Here is a 23,621-nt window from a genome sequence, read left to right as displayed (position 1 = left end):
CAGAAGATTTTTTGCTGAAATTTTCCTGAGAACCTGCAGAGGGCAGAAAATGTTGTGTTTTGTTGTTTTTATTTATCCATCCAACCACTCCAAGCAGACGACCCTAACCCTAACCCTAACCCTAACCCTCCAGAGTTGGACTCTGCTTGAGGTTTTCTCCCACTGGGGAGTTTTTCCTGAACAATGTCGTGTCTTGCTGCTCCAGAGGATCAACTGGTTTCTCTTTGATTGCGCAAAAACACTTTAAGACAAATTTTGGATGGAATTTTGTAAAAGTTAAGTAAAGCCGCCTGCATGGGAACGAGGGGCGAGCTGTGCAGGAAGAAACAAAAAGATGCTGGTGGACAAATGTTATGATGGAATGTTGTTCTGAAAGTCCACTGGTGGATGTTCTGGCCTTGAACTGAGTCCCAATATTTGTAAACATCCTCAAACAAATCAAATGACGCTAATCAATCCTTTCTAACCTTCCAATCCAGCTGCTTACGTCCTTGATGACCTTTTTCCTTTTCCTTTTTTTCCTTTCTTTCTAAACTGCCCTACGGCACAGACCCAAACCACCCCCATTTTTCTCTATAAAATTAAACATCCTTAAAAATTAGGCACCAGCTTGTCGGGGAGGACATTACCGGGTCGACGCAGAATTTTAAAAATCCAGAGTTAAATTTAACTTCCTTTAAAACTTTTTTTTTTTTTTTTTTATCATCATCATCATCATCACCACCACCAACAGTCCCGTCCCTCGACAACAACCGCCAGATTTGATGCAGACCTTCAGTCTCGCTCAGGGCTGAAGAAGTGACCACCGGCGTCAGTGAGTGCTTTAATAGGTTGCCGGCGCTCCGAGCCGCCTTCGACCAAACCGGGCGTGGAAACGGGCGAGCCAGCGAGCGCGAGGCACGAGATCGATGGGACGCCGGCGCCCGTCTGGACAGTGTGTGCGTCAGCGGGCGATGCCATAGATTAACACCCACACGGCAGCTGATGTAAACCGAAGCAGAGGCCAGTCAAAACAAATCAGACACGGCCGTGTGAGGAGCGTCTACACTGGAGCTCCCCCCCCCCCTCTCCCTCTCCCTCTCCGTCTCCCTCTCCTCAGCAACCAAAAGTCGCCTTTCACCAAAAAAATGGATGAACAACAACATCGGCAGCTCGACAAACTTCCCCCGCAGCAGGAGTTTAAAGGTAGTTCAGATGATTTCCCTTCATTCCAACTCTTTGCTTTGTTCCACCTTGCACTGCAGTGCAGTAGCATCACACCATTCACCAATTATCTATCAAAAAAACCCTGTCCAGTTTATTGTATTTAGTCTTGTGTTTGCGGCTTCCTGCATAGAAGCACACCGTGCACCTGACAGGAAGGTTAAAGGCAAGGCAGTTATTTCTTTCGTCGTCATAAACGACTTCTCAGTTTACAATCACCTCCAGCCGCCAACACTGACCAACCACAGCAGAAGCAGCCAGCGCCGCTGCTACAGCCAGAAAACAATTACACCTTATTAAATATTTTATTTAAAAAAGAAAAAAGAAAAACAGCTGCAGGTGTGGATCAAAACAGAATGTAAGTAGAAAAAAAAAAGAAGAAGTGCCTCATTAAAAATGTACAGGGAGAGGTCAGGCTGCTTGACCCTGAACATGCGTGTCATCCCATAGGAGGTGCGGCTTCATTTTTCATACACGTTTTTTTTTTTTTTCTTTCACTTCCACCGAGAGCTACGACTCAATAACTATATGAGCACAGTGCAACACACTACAACACACTCATAGAGTATGGTGCAGTGTAGTGCAGATCTCTGATTCAACTGGAAGTAAAAAAAAAAAAAAAAAAAAAAAAAAAAGTCTAAGAATGTTACTGATCTGTTTCTAACTTTTCAGTCTGTTAATAAACTTTAAACTTTAATTTATTTGTATGGCACTTTTCATACAAAGAGCATCTCTTTGTATGAAGCCTCGCAACAAAGAAAGAAAACGTGAACAACAGAGAGAAATAAAATAAAATAAAATTAAAACAAAACCCGACCCTCTCAAGCCCACAAATACAGAGACATACAAACACTTACACACTCACACACATGCACAGGCACACAGACACACCCATACACCCACACACATACACACACAGACCCACATACAGACTGTCCCTGAGGAGACATGGCTTGGGACTGAGCTCTGGGGTGAGGAAAAGGCTCCCATTGGGGGCCACGACAGGAGTGATGGTCCATGCAGGCAGGGGGCGCTGCCACCGGGACTGCCCTGGCACGGGTGGCTAAGGGCTCTCTGCACAGGACAGCAAACCCAATGGATTGACCAGAGGCAACTCCCGGCGTGGTCGGCCCCCGTGAGGAAACACTCGAGGAACGAGGGAATAAAACAGTGAAATAAGATAAATGGTATAAAAGCTAAAAACTGAGGGACTAAAAACAGTAAACTGCAATAAAACGTAAAATGACCAGATTAATAAGATGGGACAATATAAGTACAATAAAACTGACTAGAACAATGAAATAAAAGAGTAAAATGGGGTAAAAGGTGAAAAAAAAAAAAAAAAAAAAAAAAGACTAAGAAAGTGATTCAGCCAATCACCTTTCAAGAACTGTGTTTGTCCTTTTTTTCTCTCTCCTGAAGGACCCACTTCTTCCTAAATGCTTTTCACGGGCTCTTTTCTAGATGGATGTGTGAAAAAAAAAAACACACAAAGGAGGTGAAGTTGAACCTGCTGCCACGGTCCTGCCAAAGGCTCCAACAACTCTCTGTCAGTCAGTCAACACAGGACCAACCAACAAAGGAACCGTCTTTTTTCTTTGTTTTCAATGCAATGCAAAGGCCCGACGTCAAGAAGAGCCACGGTGATTCTGAAAGATCTCCATCATGAATGGCGTGTCATGTCCTGTCATGCTCACAGGGATGGGGGAGGGGGAGCTGAGGGGTAATTGTGAGGATTCTGGGATCATCTCGCCGGTCCAAAAAATAATGTCCCGAACGCCGGCGTGTTCTCAGGTTAAATGCAAATATTTAAACAACTCTTTCCATACGAGAGTTCGCTGTCAATCGCTAAGCTGAAACATCCACATCCAGGAGGAAAAAAAACAACAAAAAGAGGTGCGGTTTGGAAAATGAGCCCGCTAATGTGTGCATGTTGGCGAATGGGGAGGAGACGGCGGAGATCAATCAAACGTTCTGGTTCACAGGCAGGAAAAAAAAAAAAAAAAAAAAGTCTGCAAAAAGTGTGTGATTTACAGGCTCCACGAGGTGGCGAAGCCGAAGCCTCTCCGACCAGCAGGGCGAGCCGGCGAGCAGCCCAGCCAAGAGGGGAAACGGCTCCAGACGCCAACATAAGCCTGGACTTTGCGCACGTCTTGTGAGGATTCCTCTGACGAGCGGTCCAAATAGGAGCAGAGGAGGAGGAGGGGGAAAAAAAAAAAACAACAAAAAACAAGAGTCGACTGACCGCTGAGTCGGGAAAGGCAGCTCGGGGAATGCATCAATCAAAAAATATGTGCTTGCCTACTAACCTCACATAACAAATTGATATGAGCCTTGGACAATATTTCAAGGGTAACGTTGCCATTTGGAAGCCTTGGCTCCCCCCGGAGGATCTCGCTGTAATTTTATTATTTTTTTATTTTTTTTCTGGTGCGGACGGGGAAACAGATATTGAAATGTATGAGCGTCTCTAGGAAATTACATTATGTGTAATTTGACTTGGAGCCCGACGCGGGGCTGCAAAGTTATGATTCCTATTCGGGGAGAATATATACTGTACATAATATGGATGAAAAATATCTCCAATCCCCCATTTCAGCCACAAAAACTTTCCTTTGGCCGGCCACTTGTTCACGCTGTCAGCGCAGATACATCGTCTGTTTGTCTCCCCAAAGGATATCCTGCTGATAGGGGGAACGCAACACGTGCACGCGCACTCGCACGCACACACACACACACACACACACACGCACACACACACACACACACACACACACACTGACTGTGCAGGAACAGGCCAACTCCAAGGACATTGTTCCTGCTCCACGTCTCCTGAGTGCCGGCCTGAGGCTCAACTTCAGCTCAACGGATCAATTCACAAACATGCGCACGTTCCCCTTCACAAAGAAAAGAATAAAAAGGCAAAGGTGACCTCAAGGAGGTGTGTGTGTGTGTGTGTGTGTGTGTGTGTGTGTGTGTGTGTGTGTGTGTGTGTGTGTGAACTCCTGTTCTCTCTCCTCAGTCCCTTTAACAGTCCTCTCAACTTCCTCAGAGCGAACTCGCTCACTCACTCACTCACTCACTCACACACTCACTCACTTGCTCACTCACTCACTCACTCGCTCACCCACTCACTTGCTCACTCACTCACTCTCTCACTCACTGACAATCACAGAGCTGTGATGTAAGAGCGGCGGTGCAGCGGTACGAGGACTCTGGCGGGGAAGTAACACCTCAGGACGTGCTGTTTAACCGCCGCTTATACGAGCTGCTCAGCGGGTCTCTTACTGCTCGTGCTTCTCTTTACAAGGTGTGTGTGTGTGTGTGTGTGTGTGTGTGTGTGTGTGTGTGTGTGTGTGTGTGTGTGCCTGTGTGTGTGTGTGTGTGCCTGCTATCGTGGAGCAGGTTACTGTGTGCGTCTGCGCGTGTAACAGTTTTTGTTTGCGCATGTAAACATCTGTGCGTACAGTTTGCATCTGAGCGCAGAGAAACAAACAAACAAACAAAAAGAAATGACCAGCTGGAATTGTTCAAAACAAACACACAAAAAAACAGCTGCAGGTCAACACATGAGCCCACCGTTCAGGAAGCGAAACAAACACACGGTTCAACGACGGTGTGTGCATCGCAGACATACACGGTGGCGATGACGAGCCGTGTTGAGAGAAACACAGCGTTCGATCTGCCAGGTTTCTATGTGTGCATCATACTATGAATATGAACAGTTGTTTTGTTATAATAATAATAATAATAATAATAATAATAATAATAATAATAATAATAATAATTATTATTATTATTATTATTATTATTATTATTATTATTATTATTATTAGCAAAATGTGTACATCTTTTATCCCAACATCCAGGGGTTAGTGCGTGGCTCGTGTTACTTACGTGCACAAATAAACAAGCACAACAAACAGACTCATCCATGCTTATAAAAGCCATGACGGGCAGGAAGTGGAAGGCCCCTGTGGACCCTGCAGGACAGAGTGTGTTGCTAACCTGTGATCCTCGGGAGCCTCTCTTGTGGTCCCAGTCTGAGCGGGGGAGCATCTGTGGAGCAAACAGAGACAGAAGAAAGAAAAAAAAGGTTCATAAATGTTCTTTCCCCCCCCCCCCCCCCTGTAAGTGCAGAGCTTCAACTGCCAGATTTGGTTTGTTTTACGTCAGTCCTGCAGCCCGAGAGGAAAGTCGGTGGGGAAATATGGAAGAGTATTTTTATTTATTTATTTATTTATTTATTTTCTGCTAATGTTTTCACGCAGACTCGTTTTCTAGCCGCCGTGTCCCACCACAGACCTCGCAAACCTGTTTTCCACTTCTCTCGGGGAGCCGGCGAGCCGTACGGCTGCGGCCGCCACTCATAGGTGCGCGCCACTTGTGAGTGGAGGCGAGCAGCATCCACCAGCTCCTGGGACCCCATGCTGAGAGGAAAAAAAAAAAAAATCCCAGGAGGCCAAGGAGGCCGGAGCTGATAACTCCGGTGGTCTCGAGTCGCGTCCCACTGGGAGTGAAAACACAGCCAAGCACTGGGACCCGCTGTCAGCCAACAGAGCCGCTTTAAGGAGCCACTTCACCCCCCCACACCCCCCCATTAACCAGCACATCTCAGTTTACGCAGCGTCGTTACGGATTTCAGGAATATTATTACGTGCGTTTGCGCATTTCTTTCCGATCCTGGTAGCTCTGGTGGTGTCGTCTGGGAGCTGTAACTTGTTTTGTTTTTTTACGCTGGGGTGTTTTCTGTTTTGTTTTTTTTTTTAGTTTGTTTTAACGATATCTGGCTCTGGTGGCTCCAATAAAAGCAATGTTGACGTTGCTTAGGGGGAAAACGGTTTCCTGAGTAATCCGGATAATTAAGTCAGTTTACTGTAAAGGGACTTTTCTTTTTTAATTACAAAGTACTTCCATAGAACAAATAATAAAAAAGAAAAAGAAAATTGCCATTCCGTATGTAGAAAATAGGAAAATAAAGGCCCTTCTTTCTAAATCTCAGGGGATCTTTCATTTGAATATTTATGACATAAAAAGAACATGCTTCCCAAGTTTGGATGACAGGATTTCATACAATTATACGAAATAATGAAAAATCAGCAAAACCCACGACTCAGTATGAATTATTCAATGTCGAGCACAAAAGAAAAAGCAGCCGTTCACAACCTAAAACCCGAAATGTCCCACATTTGACTGATTTTCAGATCTTTGTTTTTTGAGGTGAACTCCAGCTGAGAAGTCTCACGTGATTCATTATCTACAAAAACTACAGAAAGCAGCATATTTTAGCATATTTTGCCCCCTTCCCATCCTCCATTTCCCCTGAGCTCCTCCCATCGCTTGCATTGCTACGTATCTGTGAGCCACTTTAAAGCTCCGTCGGGCGTGCGGCAGCCTTCTCATGCATTAAAATAACCCCACTAGACGAAAAAAAAAAAAAAGGAAGTCAACAAGCCACTCGGCTGGGTAAAAGGGGGGCCGGCGAACGAGATGTAAATGACTGTAAATGACGGCGCGGCCAGAGAGCTGTTTGTCTTTATCCTTTACTGCTCTGATGACAGCGGCGGCGGCGGCGGCGGCTGCGGTGGCCTGGACTGCCGCTCCATTAAAGGCTCCCAGTATCTGTGAGGCTCTCCAGGCTCTGCCTCAGCCCCGGCGCTCTGACGTAAGGCGGCCTTTCATCTGAGCGACAGAGTCAGACGAGACGCGAGTCCGCATGTGGCGTTTGATGTGTCAGGACGGCGAAGATAAATAAATAAAAATATACACCCCCCCTACCAACCACCCTGCCCCCCCCGCGCCATGTGGAATCAAAGCTCGCTGTAAAATCTGAACCGCTCCCTCATCGGGTCCACACTTATGTTTTGCACTTACAGGAAGAAAAAAAAAAAAGCCAAACAGCAGCTTCTGAGGGTCTGAGGGCGTTTAATTGTTCCCCGACTGAAGCCAGAACGGCCAGAAACACAACCCTGGTGATAAAAAAGAGCTCTGTTCCGCCAGAGTGGGAGTAAACAAGGAATCACTGCAAAGCTAACATTGTCCCATTGGAGGAGGGCGACGGGCAACAGCGTCAGCGTTAAAGCTCCAATGCTGAGTAAAATTCTTCTGAATTGAGAAAAGTCCATGCTTTACTGGGTCTTGCTGCTTCACCTTCTGGACAAACAGTTCTTTCCACCAATCCTATCCTGAAGCCAGGATTTTAGCAGGAGGCTGCAAACAGGGGGTTAAATAAACTGTTTGGGGTTTGTTTGATATATAATTTAGAAGGCCGAGCAGCTTTTCTTCTCCTGACGGGGCGACAATTCCATAAAATCCACAGCGAGCCCCGCCCCCCCACCCCCCTCCCTCCCCCGTGCCCAGCGAATGAGATGCACCCCCACGCGCTGGAATGACTGGCGGCCCAGTCGACCTCCGACTGGTGCCAGCGTCCACCGCCGTGGCTCCGAGCCACAGTCCACATCAAGCCGCCGGGCCTCTGAGGCGCTGGGCAAACAAACCTCCTGGAATATACAAGTTGTTTGAGCGACTGCAGCTGCCAACGACCCCGTCAGGAACCACTTCCCCGCGGGTGCGAAGCGAGCAGCAAGCGGCGGCGGCGGCACCCAAGCAAAACTTCGACTTTTTTTCCTTTTTTTTTTTTTTCATTTGGGTCGGTCAGCAGTCGTAAAAATAAAAACAAAAAAGCTAAATAATAACCATGCTTCCGTTCAGCAGCAGCAGCAGCAGCAGCAGCAGCAGCAGCAGCAGCAGAGAACCAGGAGAGGAAGCCGGAAACGGCCTCGTCCTAATATAACTCCAGCAGCGCCGTCCTAATCATTCATTCATGACCGTGGCCACTCGTTCTTCTCCTCTCTCGGCCTCCGACATCCCTCTGTTGTTTTCTGGCCTGGTGGCCGCCGTTTGTCAAGCTGTGACTGTTTTCCAAACAGAGGTGGGCCTTCTGGCGATTATATAGATACCAACATTGGTATCGGTACTGATCGAAACTATCGTGATGAGATTGATACTTTGGATTTGTAAAGCGATATCGCATTTGGAAATTTTGATGACCGTGTTTAAACTACGACAGGGTTGTCTATTAAGTCATGAAAAAAGAAAAAAACATCTCATGAAATGATTGTGACTATAATTCCGAGCAGAAGGCAAACAAGCAACTCTGCTCCAAAGGTCGGCCGGCTGAAGGGGGGGCGGGAGGTGGGGGGTGCGGTGCTGAGCCCTGGAGGATTTTCCTGGGTGTAAAGGGGGAGGGACAAAGGAGAGTGGAGAATGCTGATGCTGCAGTCCTCCTCGGGTTAATTAAGGTCCGGCAGATCCGTGCGCAAGATTTCCGATGGGCTCGACTCGCGGGCTTTACGCTCCGCCTCTCCGTCCAATTAGACCCTCCACGCTCCCACAGTTTGTCTCTGCAAAGTCATGCATTCGCACATCTGCCCCCCCCACCCCCCCGCACCACCGTCGTGTGCACACGCACAAACACACACCGCACTGCCTTACAGTCTCTGGACATTTTTCTACTCACTCCTGCTTGGCCGGAGTCCCCGCAGCCAATTTCATTATTCTGGCCGCCGCGAATGTAAGTGGGTCAGATTGTACCGAGGGCCTCCTCTGTGTCGGGGCTCGCAGAGTCGCAACTGAGGCTCTGCCATCGGGACACGATCGCCGGGCGGCTGCAGGAGAAGTGGGGTGTAATGCGGCCTCCAGCCCCCAGGTGGAGGTGTGCAGCCCTGCTTTCTCTCCTAGGACGGCCGGACGCCATTAAGAGGCCGAACGTAGATGAGTAATATCTTTGGACAATAGAGGAATTCCCCCCAAACTGTGCCACTTGCAGCAAATTAACGCCGTACCGATGAAGCGTCTGGCCCAAAAGAACGGCTGAGGGCCCCGGGCTTCCCTGATCAGGACCAAGTGCAGAGATTTAAACAGGAAGCCTGATGCAAACATTCTCATTAGCACCTTCCTGGTAACTGGCAAAGATGGAAGGAAGGAGAGCAGAACAGAGTCAGCGGCAGTGTCACGCAGAGACACGGTCACTTCCTCTGCATTTGAGACACATCTTCAGAGATTTAAAGAGACGGAGGAGAAAACGCTCCATGTTCCTCCTACATTTTCAGCGGAATGGAAAAACAAATATTCTCAGTGCAAAGACTTTAGTGTCAGTGTTGTCTGAAAAATGCAGTATGGCCTGTGTCCGGGTAGACGACTAGCGAGCCAATGAGTCTGTGACTCCTTCTCTAATAGCCACTCTGAGCACGGCAGCCGTCCGCTGGGAGGAGGCTCATAGATCCTCCCCTGCCTGCCTGCCTGCCTGCCTGCCTGCCTGCCTGCCTGCCTGCCAGCCATGGGGGAGAGCGGAGAGTCATTCCTATTCACGCTGGCTAATGTTTTACAGGTTTTTATCACGGGGGTCAGTCATCGTGGGTCATTTGCGTCATCGCCGGAGGGAAGGGAACTATTGAGGTAGGCTGCCAAAGTGGTTGGAGCCGCGTGCAGCTAATGTGGAACATGCTTGCGTGTCGGTGTGGGTGTGTGTGTGTGTGTGTGTGCGTGTGCGTGTGCGTGTGCGTGTGTGTGTGTGTGTGTGAACTTCATCGCGCAAACGGCTAAAAGCTGTTTGGCGTCCACAACCTTTTGCATTCTACTTTCTAATGCCTGCGATTACTCACACGCACGTGCGCGCACACACACAGACACACAGACACACACGCACACACACACACGCACACACAACAGAAAAAGGAGGCCACGTGAAGGAAAGCGATACAACGATGCATCTCCCAAACGGCCGCGTCGCGCTGCGCTGATGTTTTCTCTTCACACGTTTTCACTCAGACTAATTTCTGGAGTGTGACTAATGGGATTTATCATCTGAATTTTTTTTTCCCCCTCTCCCTTCTCCCCTGGCGAGAGGCTAATCCTGATCCTAGAAGACACCCGGAGTCTCTGCCAGAGATGGATCAGCCAGTTTCCCAGAGTGGAAGCCGAGGACAGGAGGATGCTGCAGAGGAGGAGGAGGAGGAGGAGGAGGAGGAGAACCCGACACTGTGACCTCAGGAAAGGTCGGAGGTGGGCGACAGGGAGAAAACATCTTGTCGTGGAGGTCTGGACTGAGTTTGGTCAACGTCGCTTCACCGAACAAAGCCTCACGACTTTGGGCTGTTGCAGCAGAGTCAATTTTTGCCAGACAAAAGTTTCTCAAGGTCGTTGTGCACAGTTTCAAGCGACTGGTCTTCTGTGCAGGAAGTTCCCAGCATCCTTGTCACCTTGCTTGCAAGTAGTGGAAGCTGCAAGTGGTTTAGTGACTAAACTGGTAAAGTTATGGACACGCTTAGTTTGCTAAGCGTGCAGTACTAAAGTAGTCTGTGCGCCGCTCCTCGAGTTTCGTCGTTTAGTCATCCTACTGACAGACGAAGACTCTAATGATACTTTTCTGCACCACTTGCAGCCATCCAAGCTCCGATGTTGTTTCTAACACATGCTAACTCTATTTTCTCAGGTCAATCCAATCCAGACGAGACAATAAAGTATTATTACTGCACTGCAAGATGAAAATCTCTTGGCATCCCCTCCTTTTTGCAGAACTGAAGGATGGATGGTCTTCAAGGAGGCTTAACTAAGTGTGAAGCCCTGCTGATGCACTTGGAGACTCCACCACAAGCTGTCAGTCCTGCGGTCACAACAGCTGCCCAAAGGTGTCCGCTAAAGCTCGCTAATCTGGCTAATTAGACGTGATGGAGACGAGAGCTATAGCCTGACCCCCGGTCCTGCTTTGTTTTCAGCAAACAGCTCCGGGCAGCGGCCAGATAAAGAGAGCGTTTCCTCATCATCCATCATCCGTCAGCTCGGCGGCTCAGCTGCACCGTCACGGTGGACGCGGCGGCGGGGATTTACGAGTCCTCCCACAGACGCGATGCACAGATTTATGTGTTAACCAGCCAAAGAGAGCCATCAGAGTCCTGACACTTCTTTCGTTCCCCCCTCCCACTTACTCTGTCGCCCGCTGGACTTTGTCGTCTGGCAGCGAAGAAGCGACGGCAGCGCCAGGTGATACAGTTCCACTTTAAAATATTTCTATGAGGACTGGAGTCGGCGGGCGATATTTCTTCCTGAGGAGGCCGTCCACGTCAAGGAGGTGATGAACGGAGGAGAAGAAAAGCTGCTTTGGACCGGACTCTGACATGTGAGCCGAGACGAAGCGCTGCTTCAGCTCTGAGCGGCAGCGGCTGAGTTATGAGGTGTGCGTGCACGTTCTTTTCATCCCGCACTCCAGTGGAGCAGCTTCACATGATTGTCCAACGCAATACAGGCAGAAAAAAAAAAACTGAAGGTGTCCAGGAAGCAGCATGATTAGACTTCTTGTGTTTTTATCATGTGCCACCGTGGCAGCAGTCTCATCCAAGACTACACAGTGGAGTCTGACATGATTAGCTAATCCAAAACGAAAACAAAACATAAAAAAAAGGAAAAAGAAACAGTTTATTTAAGGTTCGGGATGCTGGGATTTATCTTCTTGTCAAAACTGGCACTTTGTTGGACCGTCCCCATAAAACAAAGAGGTCTCATAGGGTGGGGCCAAGAGCTGGCTGAAGGTGTGGTCACTAATCTGGGAGCCCTTTGTGACATCACAGAGAGCAGATTGAAGGAACGCAGAGTTACCAACAAATACTTCCAGAAAAGGGAAGAAAATGACGGACGTTGCTTGGCTGAGGTAAAAAAAAAATAAATCTGCGCACACTCGCCAGCTTTTTTTTTTTCCCATGCATGAATTTATCACTGTTTTTCTTTTGCACGTGCACGCGGCCCCCGAGCGCATAGATTATTTCTTAGTTTATACACCGAGGCTTGACTCAGTGTGGTTCCGCGCTCTGGGTTTTGTCCCGCGTTCATCACAGCGAGGACCACACACGCACGGACACGCACACACACTGTTCTCCCGCTGCGTTCCCGCTGCAAACAGAGCATTTCCAATCCCATCAGGATTCCCACAGGGCTCCAGTAAACAAACATACAGGGAGCGCTCGCTCAAGCGTGCGCCTTCGACATCTCGTCCTCGTCCTTCATAAATCAACGTCAGAGCAAACATAAACGCACTGTCTGGAGCGCATCTATGCACTGACTAATGTACTGAAAGTGTGCGTGCATGTGTGTGTGTGCATCCATCAGTACGGAAGCCAGCGGGGGACATAAATCTCTCTTTCTGCAGGTGGTGGTGTGGGCTGGGTGAGGGGAGGGTTTGGGTTAGTGCTGGTCCTGGTCCCCCTGGAGGAGGGTCAGAACCCCCTCCATCCCCATCCTCCCACCCCCCCTGGTTTTTTCCCCCCTACCGAAGCCTGCAAAACGGCAGCTTTGTCGGTGAAGTCTGCCCAGGACTCGAGAGAAAATCGCTAATATATATCAGACCTCTGTGCGTGCGCGCGTGTGTGTGTGTGTGTGTGTGTGTGTGTGTGTGTGTGTGTGTGTGTGTGTGTCGAGGGGACACGGTGCTTGTCCATTCTTGGGCTCCGGCAGAGACGGAAAAACCATCGCTCAGCGTTGGCTGGCGTGCCACGCGGCAGGTGACGCCTTTGGCCCGAGGCTCCCAGTGAAAGTCTTCCTGCCGGGAAGTGACGGCGGGCGGCAGCGTGACGGGACGGGACCACCCGGGATGATTGTTTGCAGCCCCGCAGCCCCGCAGCCCCGCAGCGACGCTTCCAAAGGGCCGAGTTAGCGAGCGGACACACGCTCCGTACGCGTTTGTGCGTGTGTTAGAGCGAGCGCACGAGCGGTGGGAGAGATAGCGGGGCCTACTTCACTGGAAGGAGAAACTGAGCTGCCGCTCGTCCATCACGCAATCAGCTTTTAAGACGACTTGATCGGTCACATTCAAGAACCAATCGACTCCCTTTTCGCTCCATAAAGAGGCGGGAGCAGCAGAGCCGCAGCAACAGCACAGAAGAAAATAAAGCACAGAAGAAGAGCCGGAAGAATCGGCTGCCACCAGCGGGGGGGGAGGGGCAGCGGCTCGTTCGGCCCGGGTGGCATTTTCACATCAGAGGAGACGAAGACAAACAGAAGTGAGAAATATTTCCTGGGTGGAAAACCTCTGGATTCCTTCCCAACTGTCTTTGGCAAGATGACGCAGACTGTCGTGGAAAAGCTGCGTTGTTATTGCGCGCTGCTGGTTTCAGGTAACAGCAGCTGGAAATGTGCGTTTCCCCGACAGTCGCTCCAGGCAGCGGACAGCGTGAGAAGAAGATGCGGGCAGATTATCATCCGGTGTTTTGCAGAGAGAAAAGTGCGACGCCGTCTGCCGAGGGAAACTCGTCTCCGGCACACTCACTGAGTTGATGCCTGTGTAACAGCCGTGCAAAGTCAACACACAGCGTGTTCCCCCATATGTGCATCCACCACTGTTTGCTTACAGATATGTAACGCAAGTGCCTGTGTGTGTGGAGTCGGCGTCTGACATGGGAGAGAGAGAGAGAGAGAGAGCGAGAGAGAGCGAGAGAGAGACTGAGGGAGAGAGAGAGAGAGAGAGAGCGAGAGAGCGAGAGAGAGAGAGAGAGACTGAGATAGAGCGAGAGAGAGACTGAGGGAGAGAGAGAGAGAGAGAGACTGAGAGAGAGAGAGAGAGAGACTGAGAGAGAGACTGAGAGAGAGACTGAGGGAGAGAGAGAGAGAGAGAGAGACTGAGAGAGAGAGAGAGACTGAGAGAGAGAGAGAGAGAGAGAGAGAGAGAGAGACTGAGGGGGAGAGAGCGAGAGAGAGAGACTGAGAGAAAGCGAGGGAGAGAGAGAGACTGACAGAGAGAGAGAGAAAGAGAGAGAGACTGAGGGAGAGAGAGAGGGAGAGAGAGACTGAGGGAGAGAGAGAGAGAGAGAGAGACTGAGGGAGAGAGAGAGAGAGAGAGAGACTGAGGGAGAGAGAGAGAGAGACTGAGAGAGAGAGAGAGAGAGAGAGAGAGAGAGACTGAGAGAGAAAACATTGTTAAAAACTTTGTCAGTGCGCTTGTTCAAACATGGAAGGAATCCTTGTGCAAATACACAAAAGCCCCAGTTTCCTTTTTCACACCGAACAACTCGGACTGAAAGAAAAAACAAAAACCTCTCTGCTGGCTGGTTTTTGGTCGGAGCCACTGCCTCCACACACACACACACACACACACACACACACACACACACACACACACACACACAGTGCAGTGTTTACCTAGCCATGTGACTGCAGCTGCAGTGCATCCAGTGACGTCAACGCGCTGCATTCCGCACGTTTGTTAATCGGAGCTCCGGCTGATTAGCAGCGGCTGGATCGTGCACCGCCGGGGCCGCGCGTCATCCGCCGCCGCCGCCGCCGCCGCTCTGCGTGTTTGCTATTTTTATCTCCGCCCGATAAAATGCGGTGGCGTCACCTTGTGAGCGCCGTCGACTTTGGGAGCCTGAAATAGCCCGAAGTTCACCAACGGTTGCAAAAAAGACACAGGCGCGCCACCAACGCAGCGGGGAAAAGGACTCGCAGCGCAAAAAGTGTGCGGAAGCTTTTTGCTTTCATCCGCAGCAGGGTTTTTATTTTATTTTATTTTTTATTTTTTACTTTGTTTTGTTTTGTTTTGGGCTCTTCCACCCAAAGATCGCGACGACCGAAGCGCTTCTTTTGCACAGTTACAACAAGATGGAAGGATTCCTGCGGCTGCGGAATGCAGTGTGCGACCGCCGCAGGCCAAAACAAAGAGCGCACTCTGCACTTTAAAGACTGTGAAAGGTCAAAAAACATATTGTCCAGTGAAAAAAAAAACAACCTGCCATGCCCTAAACTAAACCATGTGACTAAGATGCTGAGGCCACAGCAGCAGTTAGCAGCTCATCGAGTGGAGCGACAGGTGGGATTATTATTATAGATGGATAGATATACAGATATACAGATATTTAACAGCAGCTTCATTTATAAATTCAGCCCCAAGTTGCTCCAACCAAACATTGCTTCAGTTGTCTGGAGGACCAGCAACCGTTCAGTGGGGGGTATTTTTGTTAGTTTGTGCTATTGTGGAAAACATGGGGGGGGGAAAGTTGTGTTGTGTCGACAGGCAGAGCTGAAAGAACTTGTGGCGGCACCGGATTGCACTGGTACAGTGCTGTTGTTTTTAAATATCCACATTAAAATATATTTGTAGCTTTGACTGATTTGTTTTCTTTTACTTTAACAGTCGGACGGTTCTGGATGGAAGCATCCGGAAAACCTTTTTTTCCCCTCTATAAATGATGAATAAAACTTCCCGCTATTCTAATAAAAGCGGATGCTGAGTCGCAGGTAAAGATGGAAAACGTGGACTCTTCAATATGGATGTTCACTTTAAATGGAACGCAGCATGGCTTTGTTGTTGGTGCTGAAAAGAAACCAAACAAAAAAAAAAAACAACGCAACATAAACAAAGCAGCGGCCTTCTCCTACTGCCGGCTGATGTTCTCTGACACAATGGGGGCTCCGACTTTTGCATTTCTCCCGACAGAGGAAGTTTAAAACAACAAGACCCGGAGAGCGAGCGAGAGAGAGAGAGAGAGGGAGAGAGAGAGAGAGAGAGAGAGAGAGAGAGCTCCCAGAATTCCCGCTGGTCCCAGACGCTGGACTCAGTGGTGCAGCTGAGGAAACAGTTAGCGGAGACCTTTGCCTTCCACGTTCTGCTCCCCGTCAGGGAGCGACGTCACCGAGTCGTCCGAACCCTCGGCCGCTCCTCTCCTCACCGGCCAATCAGCCGCCTGTGCCAGGATCTGAAACCAAAATCAACCGGCGCAAAAGGATCCATCCCCGGCGCGGCGTTTTGCTTTCCTTTGGGAAGAGCAGGCTCCACCTCCCAGTCGCCGCGCCGGCCTCCAGCCCCAGCCTGCTGGTGCGACTCCACGCCGGCGTAATTGCCGTAATTGCGCTTTTTCCATGGAGCGTGGAAAAAGCGCAAAACAAATATCGAGTGCCGCAGCTGCAGATAAACCACCAGCATCCGCCGGGATTGTTTTTCCCAAGGCAGGTGGGGAAAAAAAGCCAGTTAGGGAAAAAAACGAGATGATGATGATGATGATGATGATGACTACGATGATGATGGGAAGTAGTTGAATTAACTGGGAAGGAAAACAAGAGGAGCGGTGTTACGGAGGAAGGAGAGGGAGTTGATAAGGCCGAACTGTGGGACTGTAGAGAGGAAACACTTTTGCAATTTCGTCCTTGTTTAGCTCCCCGTTTGAGAAAAATCTGCATGTTTGCGATCATTAGGCGCTCCGTGTAATGGAAAACAGAGGCCCCCGACAAATGAGTCCTTCCCCGCATAACCTGATTATTACGGCAGCAGCCCTGAAACAGACGGACCTGGTGTGGAAAAGAGGGAGATAAACTGGAGATCCGTGTGAGAAGTGAGAGATCGGGGATGTGGAAAAACCCCCGAAAAGAAGAAGAAAATCCTCCGAGTGAAGTTGGACAAGGTGGGGGGGGCAAGAGACAGTGAGAGAGAGAGAGACTGCAACATCCACTGAAAACCAATCAGAGCGGAGATAATGAGCCGTCGCATGTTAGCAAACCAACAGCGGCTGCCGTCAGGTTGCAGCCTGATGGCGGCGTTTTCACAACACGCAGCTCCTTTATTTCATCACGCGTCACATTGAATCCCGGCCTCGCAAACACAGCGGCACCAGCTGGCTGGTCCAGAGTGCCGGGGCGATGCTGGGCAGCGCCGCTGGGCAACGCCGGGGCAGCGCCGCTTCTCCTCAGAGGCCGTTTAGATGGTGAGGTTTGCTCTTGAGAAATACAAAGGCAACGTATCTGGTGGAGCTTTGAATTGGGAGGAAAACAGGCTTCATGTGTTCAAAAGGGTTCTGTGGTGAAAAACAAACTCTTTGTTTGTTATGTTGCATCGCTGGCATGCCGACTAACACACAGCGTACGAAAAATGACAACTTTTGCAATGACAACGTTCACAGAGACGCCTCTGCAGACCTTAATGTGGGCGAGGCATCGCTGCAAGAGAGCTAGAAGCTATTTCCCCCACTAGCTAGCTAATGACTACACAGCTCAAGCCAAACAAACCTTGTTTTTAAATTAAAAATTAAATCAAATATGGAAATGGCTATTAGGGCCCCTTTAAAGAAAAACATATTACTTGCTTGTCTTGGCCACACACAAGATAATTATCAAGTCTAAATACTGTGAGAGATAATACAAAGAAAAAGAAGACGATAAAAAGGAAGACGAAGACGAAGAAGAGCTTAAAAATATGTGGGGAAAAAAATCATTGAAATGGAGTAACAGCACGGGGCCCCACCTCAGTGGGGGGCAGGAAGATTATTTCAGTGTACGGTGTTTTTGTGACAAAACGGGTAAAACAGCCTCATTCTCCAGGCTAAATGTCTTCCGTGACATTATTCATTCACCTAAAGTTACAAATCAGCATGAAGAGCACTGTCCATCTTTGAGTCTTAAGACGGTTGAACGGACAGCATTGTGCAACTGCAGATGTGTTGCGTCGCTTAGACACAGACAAATTGCATCAAACTGCGCTGTCGTCTTGTTATCCATAACCCTGCTAGTGGACCCATCGATCCCTCCCTGCCTGTTGGCTCGGGATGTGACCTCGCTCTGAGCTAACGTGGACTACGACTAACAGGCGTCCTTTGCTCTGCTTTGTCGCAGCTAAGCACTAAACAGGTCGCTGCTCAGCGCTAACCGTGTTGCCGCTACCAGCTAACCGTGTCGCTGCTCAGCGCTAAACATGTCACTGCTCAGCGCTAACCGTGTTGCCGCTACCAGCTAAATGGGTCGCTGCTCAGCGCTAACCGTGTTGCCGCTACCAGCTAAATGGGTCGCTGCTCAGCGCTAACCGTGTTGCCGCTACCAGCTAAACTTGCAGCGGCCAGAGCTCTGACTCAGGCGTTTAGAACCTCTCAATGAAAAGGAGAGAAGTACATGTGTTTTCAGCCACTTTTCGGAGCCTCTAAACCGTTTATTATACATGGAAGGGTGGCGGGAAACCATGCTAAAAACAATATTAGTCATAAGTGGGTATTTTTATGTGCTTTTTGAACTGGAGGGGAACTGGAGGGGAACTGGAGGGGAACTGGCAGCGAGCCCGCCCGCTGCCTGCTGGTCACCTTGTCCTCGGTCCTGCCTGCTCCGGATCCACCTGCTTGTTGGCCGACGCCGCCGGGCGAAAGCGCGGACAGCCAGGAAAAGCTGTCCTGCCCTGGGCAACGACACCCTCAGCAGGCTAATGGTTCAATAACGCTGCCACACACGCAGGCATAAAAAAACACGACTGTTAGGGTTTGAAAGGAGTCAAGGCCGAGTCGGCCAGAAAAGCTCCGGCAGAGCTGCAGGCCGAGCTGTGAGGAGGCACTTTTTTTATTTAATGGCTGTCATCTGGTGCGGCTGCAGTTTTCCACGGGGGTCTAAACGACTGGAAAAAGAAGACAGACGCCGGCGCAAGGCCATTAGCTGCTGATAACTGTTGATTAAAAAGAGGCAGAGCCAATTACGGCTGTGATCCTGCTGCCGACCCCGACAACATCGTCCGTCGACGCTCAGCCGGACGTCATCGCCAGGCTGCTGACGGGCCGAGCGCTGCGGAGAAGCTGGGTGAAAGCGCACCCATGCTGGCTTTGGCTGACCACGCTTATATGAAGCAGACAAAAAAAAAACATAAAAAACACTTGAGCTGGCACGCTGGAGCGCAACCGCCCCTCAATACTTTGACTTGATCTCACGAGTCGTGTAGTAAAGATCACATTTTGTAAAATAAAAAATGGGAGGCAAAACGGGGACTACCACTGGTTGAAGCGCCAAACTGCAGCGACCAAGTGGACCAATCAGAGTTGTTAGGCAGGCAGGGCGCTGGCCTCTGCGGCTTCTGGTGCAGCAGCAGCAGCAGCAGCAGCAGCAGCAGCAGCAGAGACCCTGTTACACTCTGGTGTCATGTTTAACTAAATTCTTGCTTCCGAGTTCTGATAAAACTGCTGCTACTGCAACATCCATGCTAGCATGTTAGCAAGGCCTGTAGTCACTTCCTGTTGTTGTTTTTTTTTTTGTCTTATTCTGTGGGATTTTAAAGGTTTCTTAAATTAAACTTAAACTTAACTTTGAAGTTTATGACTGTAAATGAGCACCTAGTTCTCGACGCGCTTCACTGGTGAAACAAAGGTTAAATTAAAATAATAACAAGAGAAAAGGATGCTGAGTGGAATCCACAAGAAATCAAGATTCAAAATATTTTTCTTTCAGCGTGCTAAGGTGAGCCAAGGTGAGGAACAGCTGATCACTGTGGGGGAACTGGTTCCGTAGGCGGCAGCGAACTGTAAAAGTGTAAAATTTACAATAACATGCAGCCTCCGTTACTTGTAAGGAGTGCGGCTGCTCCATTATTTACACCTGCAGCAGCCAAAAATAATTTTTAAAAATGTCGACCCCGACTTCAGACAGGCAGCGACCCGCAGCCCGACTGCAGCAATGCGAGCCTCTCCTCCAGAGGAGGTGATGTGGGGTCCACTTCACAGCACCCAGGAGTGTCTTTAAGGTTTGGATCAGGCAGGAGCTGAAGACGGGGAAAGTTGGTGGTGGACGGAGGGGATTTCAGTTGGATCCATATGACAGTGTCGGGTTTTCAGAACCGGGTCAAAGTCACCGCTCGACGTCATGAGCTTTAAGCCTCAAACACAGAACCAGGTTCCGCAGCGCCCAAATCCAGCCGACATAATTAAGCCATGGACGCCTATTTCTCACTCGGCTGCTTTTTTTCATTTCTCCACCAACCCCCCCAAAAAAAAAAAAAAAACTGAACTTGCTCTTTTGTCCTGCGGCGGCCCGGGGACGACCGGCGCTGCATTAATCTCCGCTCGACACAGAACCACCAGCGCCTTTCCATTCCGAGCCGAGCCGAGCCCGTCCTGTCTGTCCCCGCACCGGAGCGGAAGGAACAGAAAAAAGAAAAAAAAAAAAAAAGAGGGAGAAAGGCAAAAAGTGCAAAAGAGGAAGAAGAGCCGGGCAGAGGAGAGGAGGAGACGAAGGCTCGGCCCATTCAACTGGAATTCAGCTGCGCGTGAAAGACAGCGAGAGAAATGAGCACATCTGGCGTGGAAATAGGATCGGTGGTTCGTCAGGCACCGCCTGGAGAGGAAGAGGAGCCGGGACGGGAAGAAAGGAGGGCTGAGAGTGAAGGAGGGGGGGGGGGATCACCGAGGGTTTGTGGTGAGGTGCGGAGGGATGGAGTTGAAACAAAGAAAAAAGGGAAAAAATATGGAATAGAGAGTGAAGGCAGAGCTCCAGGCTGCGTGCGATAGAGAGACGAGGTGATTTTTCAAAAATGTTTCGCTTTTTTTTTTTTTATATATATATTTATATATATACTGGAGGGGTGAATGAATTCATCCGTCGCTTTGGGGAGACGTCTTGGAGGGGAAAATAAAATAATTTGACAGAAAGAAACGAAGAAGAAGAAGAAGAAGAAGAAGGAATAATAAGGAAAGGACGGCCGCACCTCCCCGGAGTGGAGAGCTCTGCGTCGCCGTGGCAACGGCTCTGACGTCAGCAGCAGGCATGATGTGATTACTCATGGAGTCGGTTTGAGGAGCGGGCCAATAAAAGAGGGACCATTACTCACACACACACACACACACACACACACACACGGGGGAAGGCCAAGGCTCGTGTTTCACACACACACACACGCACACACACACACACATACACATACACGTACATTAGCCACAGAAGCATATGGAAACACACTTTTGGGCACACACACATTCTTACACACACACACACACACACACACACACACACACACACACACACACACACACACACACACACACACACTTACTACCATCTCATTCTAGCAACTTTAATAGAAAGCAGGCATCACATGGACTTCTTATTTTATTTTATTTTATTTTATTTTATTTAACTTTACGAGCCAGACTCGCGGAAAAATAAATCATTATAAATCTTTACGGGGCAAACTTGAAACTTCACAAAAATCACAAGTGTTTATTTTTGCTGGATGAGCTCGATGCTCGAGGAGAGGCAGCGTGACTCCGCAAACACGACCTGTGTCACCGCCACACTGAGCCCGTGTGTGTGTGTGTGTGTGTGCGTGTGTGCGTGCGAGCGCCACCACATTCCACACACTCTGACCCTCGTCGCCACATCGGACGTGGCACTGACACTGGCGCTGGGGTGCGTCACACACACGTACGCGTACACGTGCACGCGTACGTGCACACACTTCCTCTGGCCATCTCCCACACATTCCCCTCTGGAAGTTAAAACACTGCGAGGGCTGATAAGGATCCAGGCAAACACCGTGGATAAACAGTCACTCTGGTAATTAAGAGGCATAAGCCAATCAGGGGAGAGTATGCCTCGACAAGCATGTGATCCCGGCCCCATTAACCGACGGGGCCGCACGCATTCCCACCAGCCCGACCATTAGGTGGGAGTCGCCGCTTTCCAGCTTGAGGTTTTTCCCAGTTTGTTTTTTTTTTTTTCCTCCGCTTTCCTTCGCTCGCCGTCGCAGGAAAACGATTCTTCCTGTTTCGCAGCTCCTCATCACACAATCAAAGTCATTCGATTTGATGACGGTGTCGTTGTAACTCAAATCAGCCGTTTCTTCAGTCCAGCCTCTTAAAGGGGCAGAGCATCAGAAAAAAAAAAAAATATCCTGAAAGTTTGTTGGCTGGAGACCCAAGTGACCGTTCTGGAGTTTCACACACAGAACGGACGGAAGAGATGATGTGTTGACTGTCCGACTACACCACATCTTCAGCCAAAGAGTGTGAGCTGAAATCTCTGCTGTCTTTATTGAGTTGGAGCTCCTGCATGATAAACTTCCAACGGCCCAAAAAAAAAAAAAATGATTTCATCTCTGTTGGCGTGAGAACGAGTTGTCAATGGATTCTGGTGCGAGTCAGTGAACTGTGCCTTTAAATTGTAACAAAATGCTTGCGTGTGATTGAACAAGTATTTTAAGTATTTAGAATGCAACACTCACAAAATAAAAAGAGAGAAAAAAAAAAAACGGACACAATAACAGAACCATCTGCCACTTCAGCACCACGGGCAGCGCCGCAGACTTATCAATACCTAACAGCGTCAGGTGACTGCTGTCCCCCCGTCTGCCTGTCAAGCCTCAACAACAACAACAACAACAACAACAAAATCTCCATCCTCAGTTTAGATATGTGTGGAAGGTCTGACTGAAGTCTCAGATTTAGCAGCAGGCAGTAAACAGAGGGCTAAACGGGCTGTTTCCAGGAGATCTTTGCAAGCGTGCTGGATAGCAACAATGTGAGGAGACATGCTGATCTTGAAAAAGCTGATTCCATCTCCAGCGGAATAAGACACTGGTACACACCCACTATGTTGCTGTGAATATTTGCAGATGCAATGAAAGCCGAGTCAGGCCGACGCCTCACTCCAACTGCTTCTCATCTCCCGGAGAGGAGCTGCTGAAACAAGACAGGTTTTTAAGCGCAGTGCCCCCAACCTCCTGCAGGACGCCTGCGTACCTCTGACCTGTGACACGGCCAGGAGAGGAAGAGGAGGAGGAGGAGGAGGATGGGGGAGGAAGAGGCCTGATTGGATTTGGAACAAGCGTTCCCTGTCACTTGTGCACCACAAATGTGAGTGAGCTGCAGTCGAGTCTTGACACACTAGACTCGCTGCACCGCCGCTAATTTGGTTACAGCGACAACGTATCTGAGCTGATGTGATTAGGGTCCCGCCCCCTCTTCCTCCTCCTCCTCCTCCTCCTCCTCCTCCTCCTCCTATACCACCTCCTTGCGTGAACACGTCCCACCAGCTCAATCTCCACATGCACATGCACGCTTGCAGGCCTCACCGGTCGAGCACGGATGCGTTATACACCAATTTCTCCAGTGGCCACCCATGGTATTGCAAGAAATCGTTCCCATAGACTGCAATATGGAAGTAAACGCCTGTGAAACGGTTGAGGGGACGACTCCCACCTGAAACATGGCTCACAATAAATTCTTCTATTGTAGATTTTTTTTTAGTGGTGGACTTCTAATCTGCCTGACGTGACGTCATGTCACATGCTGCGTCTCGGCCTGTTGTGATTGGCTGATACGTTCTGATGTGTTACAGACCAATGGTGGGAAGTGACGCTGCTGGGCTACTGCTCCTCGGGCAGCAAAACTCAGAAGGAAATAAAGATGTCGGACCTTTTTCTGGCATCAGGCGAGCGACTACAATGGGCCGCCATGTCGGAGGCTGCGGGGCCCGGGGGTCAAAGGTCGAGGCTGTGCAGGCCACCTGGTCGGGCGGCCGAACTTAACGAGCCTCGTATTCATGTAGCGTGTGCACGCCCCCTCCCCCCCACCCCCCGACCAGGTGCTCCCACTCACAGCTGAGCGGGATCTTCCCGGAGGGTGTGTGGGAATATCACCGTGAGC

General features: G+C 49.5%; 1 protein-coding gene across 2 annotated transcripts in view; it reads right to left on the bottom strand.

Moving 5' to 3' along the window:
- Positions 1 to 23,621, bottom strand: part of LOC142888913 (cGMP-inhibited 3',5'-cyclic phosphodiesterase 3A-like) — a 59,831-nt gene that overhangs the window by 17,952 nt on the left and 18,258 nt on the right. The window contains exon 2 of one of the 2 annotated variants that reach the window (XM_076027415.1): positions 5,212 to 5,262. The exons of the other annotated variant lie outside the window; for it this stretch is intronic. Coding sequence (XP_075883530.1) covers positions 5,212 to 5,262 — 51 coding nt within the window. The remainder of the gene's footprint in view (positions 1 to 5,211; positions 5,263 to 23,621) is intronic. 2 annotated transcript variants of the gene reach the window in all.

The sequence above is a fragment of the Nelusetta ayraudi genome, unplaced genomic scaffold, assembly GCF_046127955.1.
Source record: "Nelusetta ayraudi isolate G7.1 ecotype Tasmania unplaced genomic scaffold, CSIRO-AGI_Nayr_v1 ptg000020l, whole genome shotgun sequence".
Classification (NCBI taxonomy): domain Eukaryota; kingdom Metazoa; phylum Chordata; class Actinopteri; order Tetraodontiformes; family Monacanthidae; genus Nelusetta; species Nelusetta ayraudi.
Note: the sequence above shows the minus strand (reverse complement) of the source record. Positions and strands in the feature narration are given on the sequence as shown.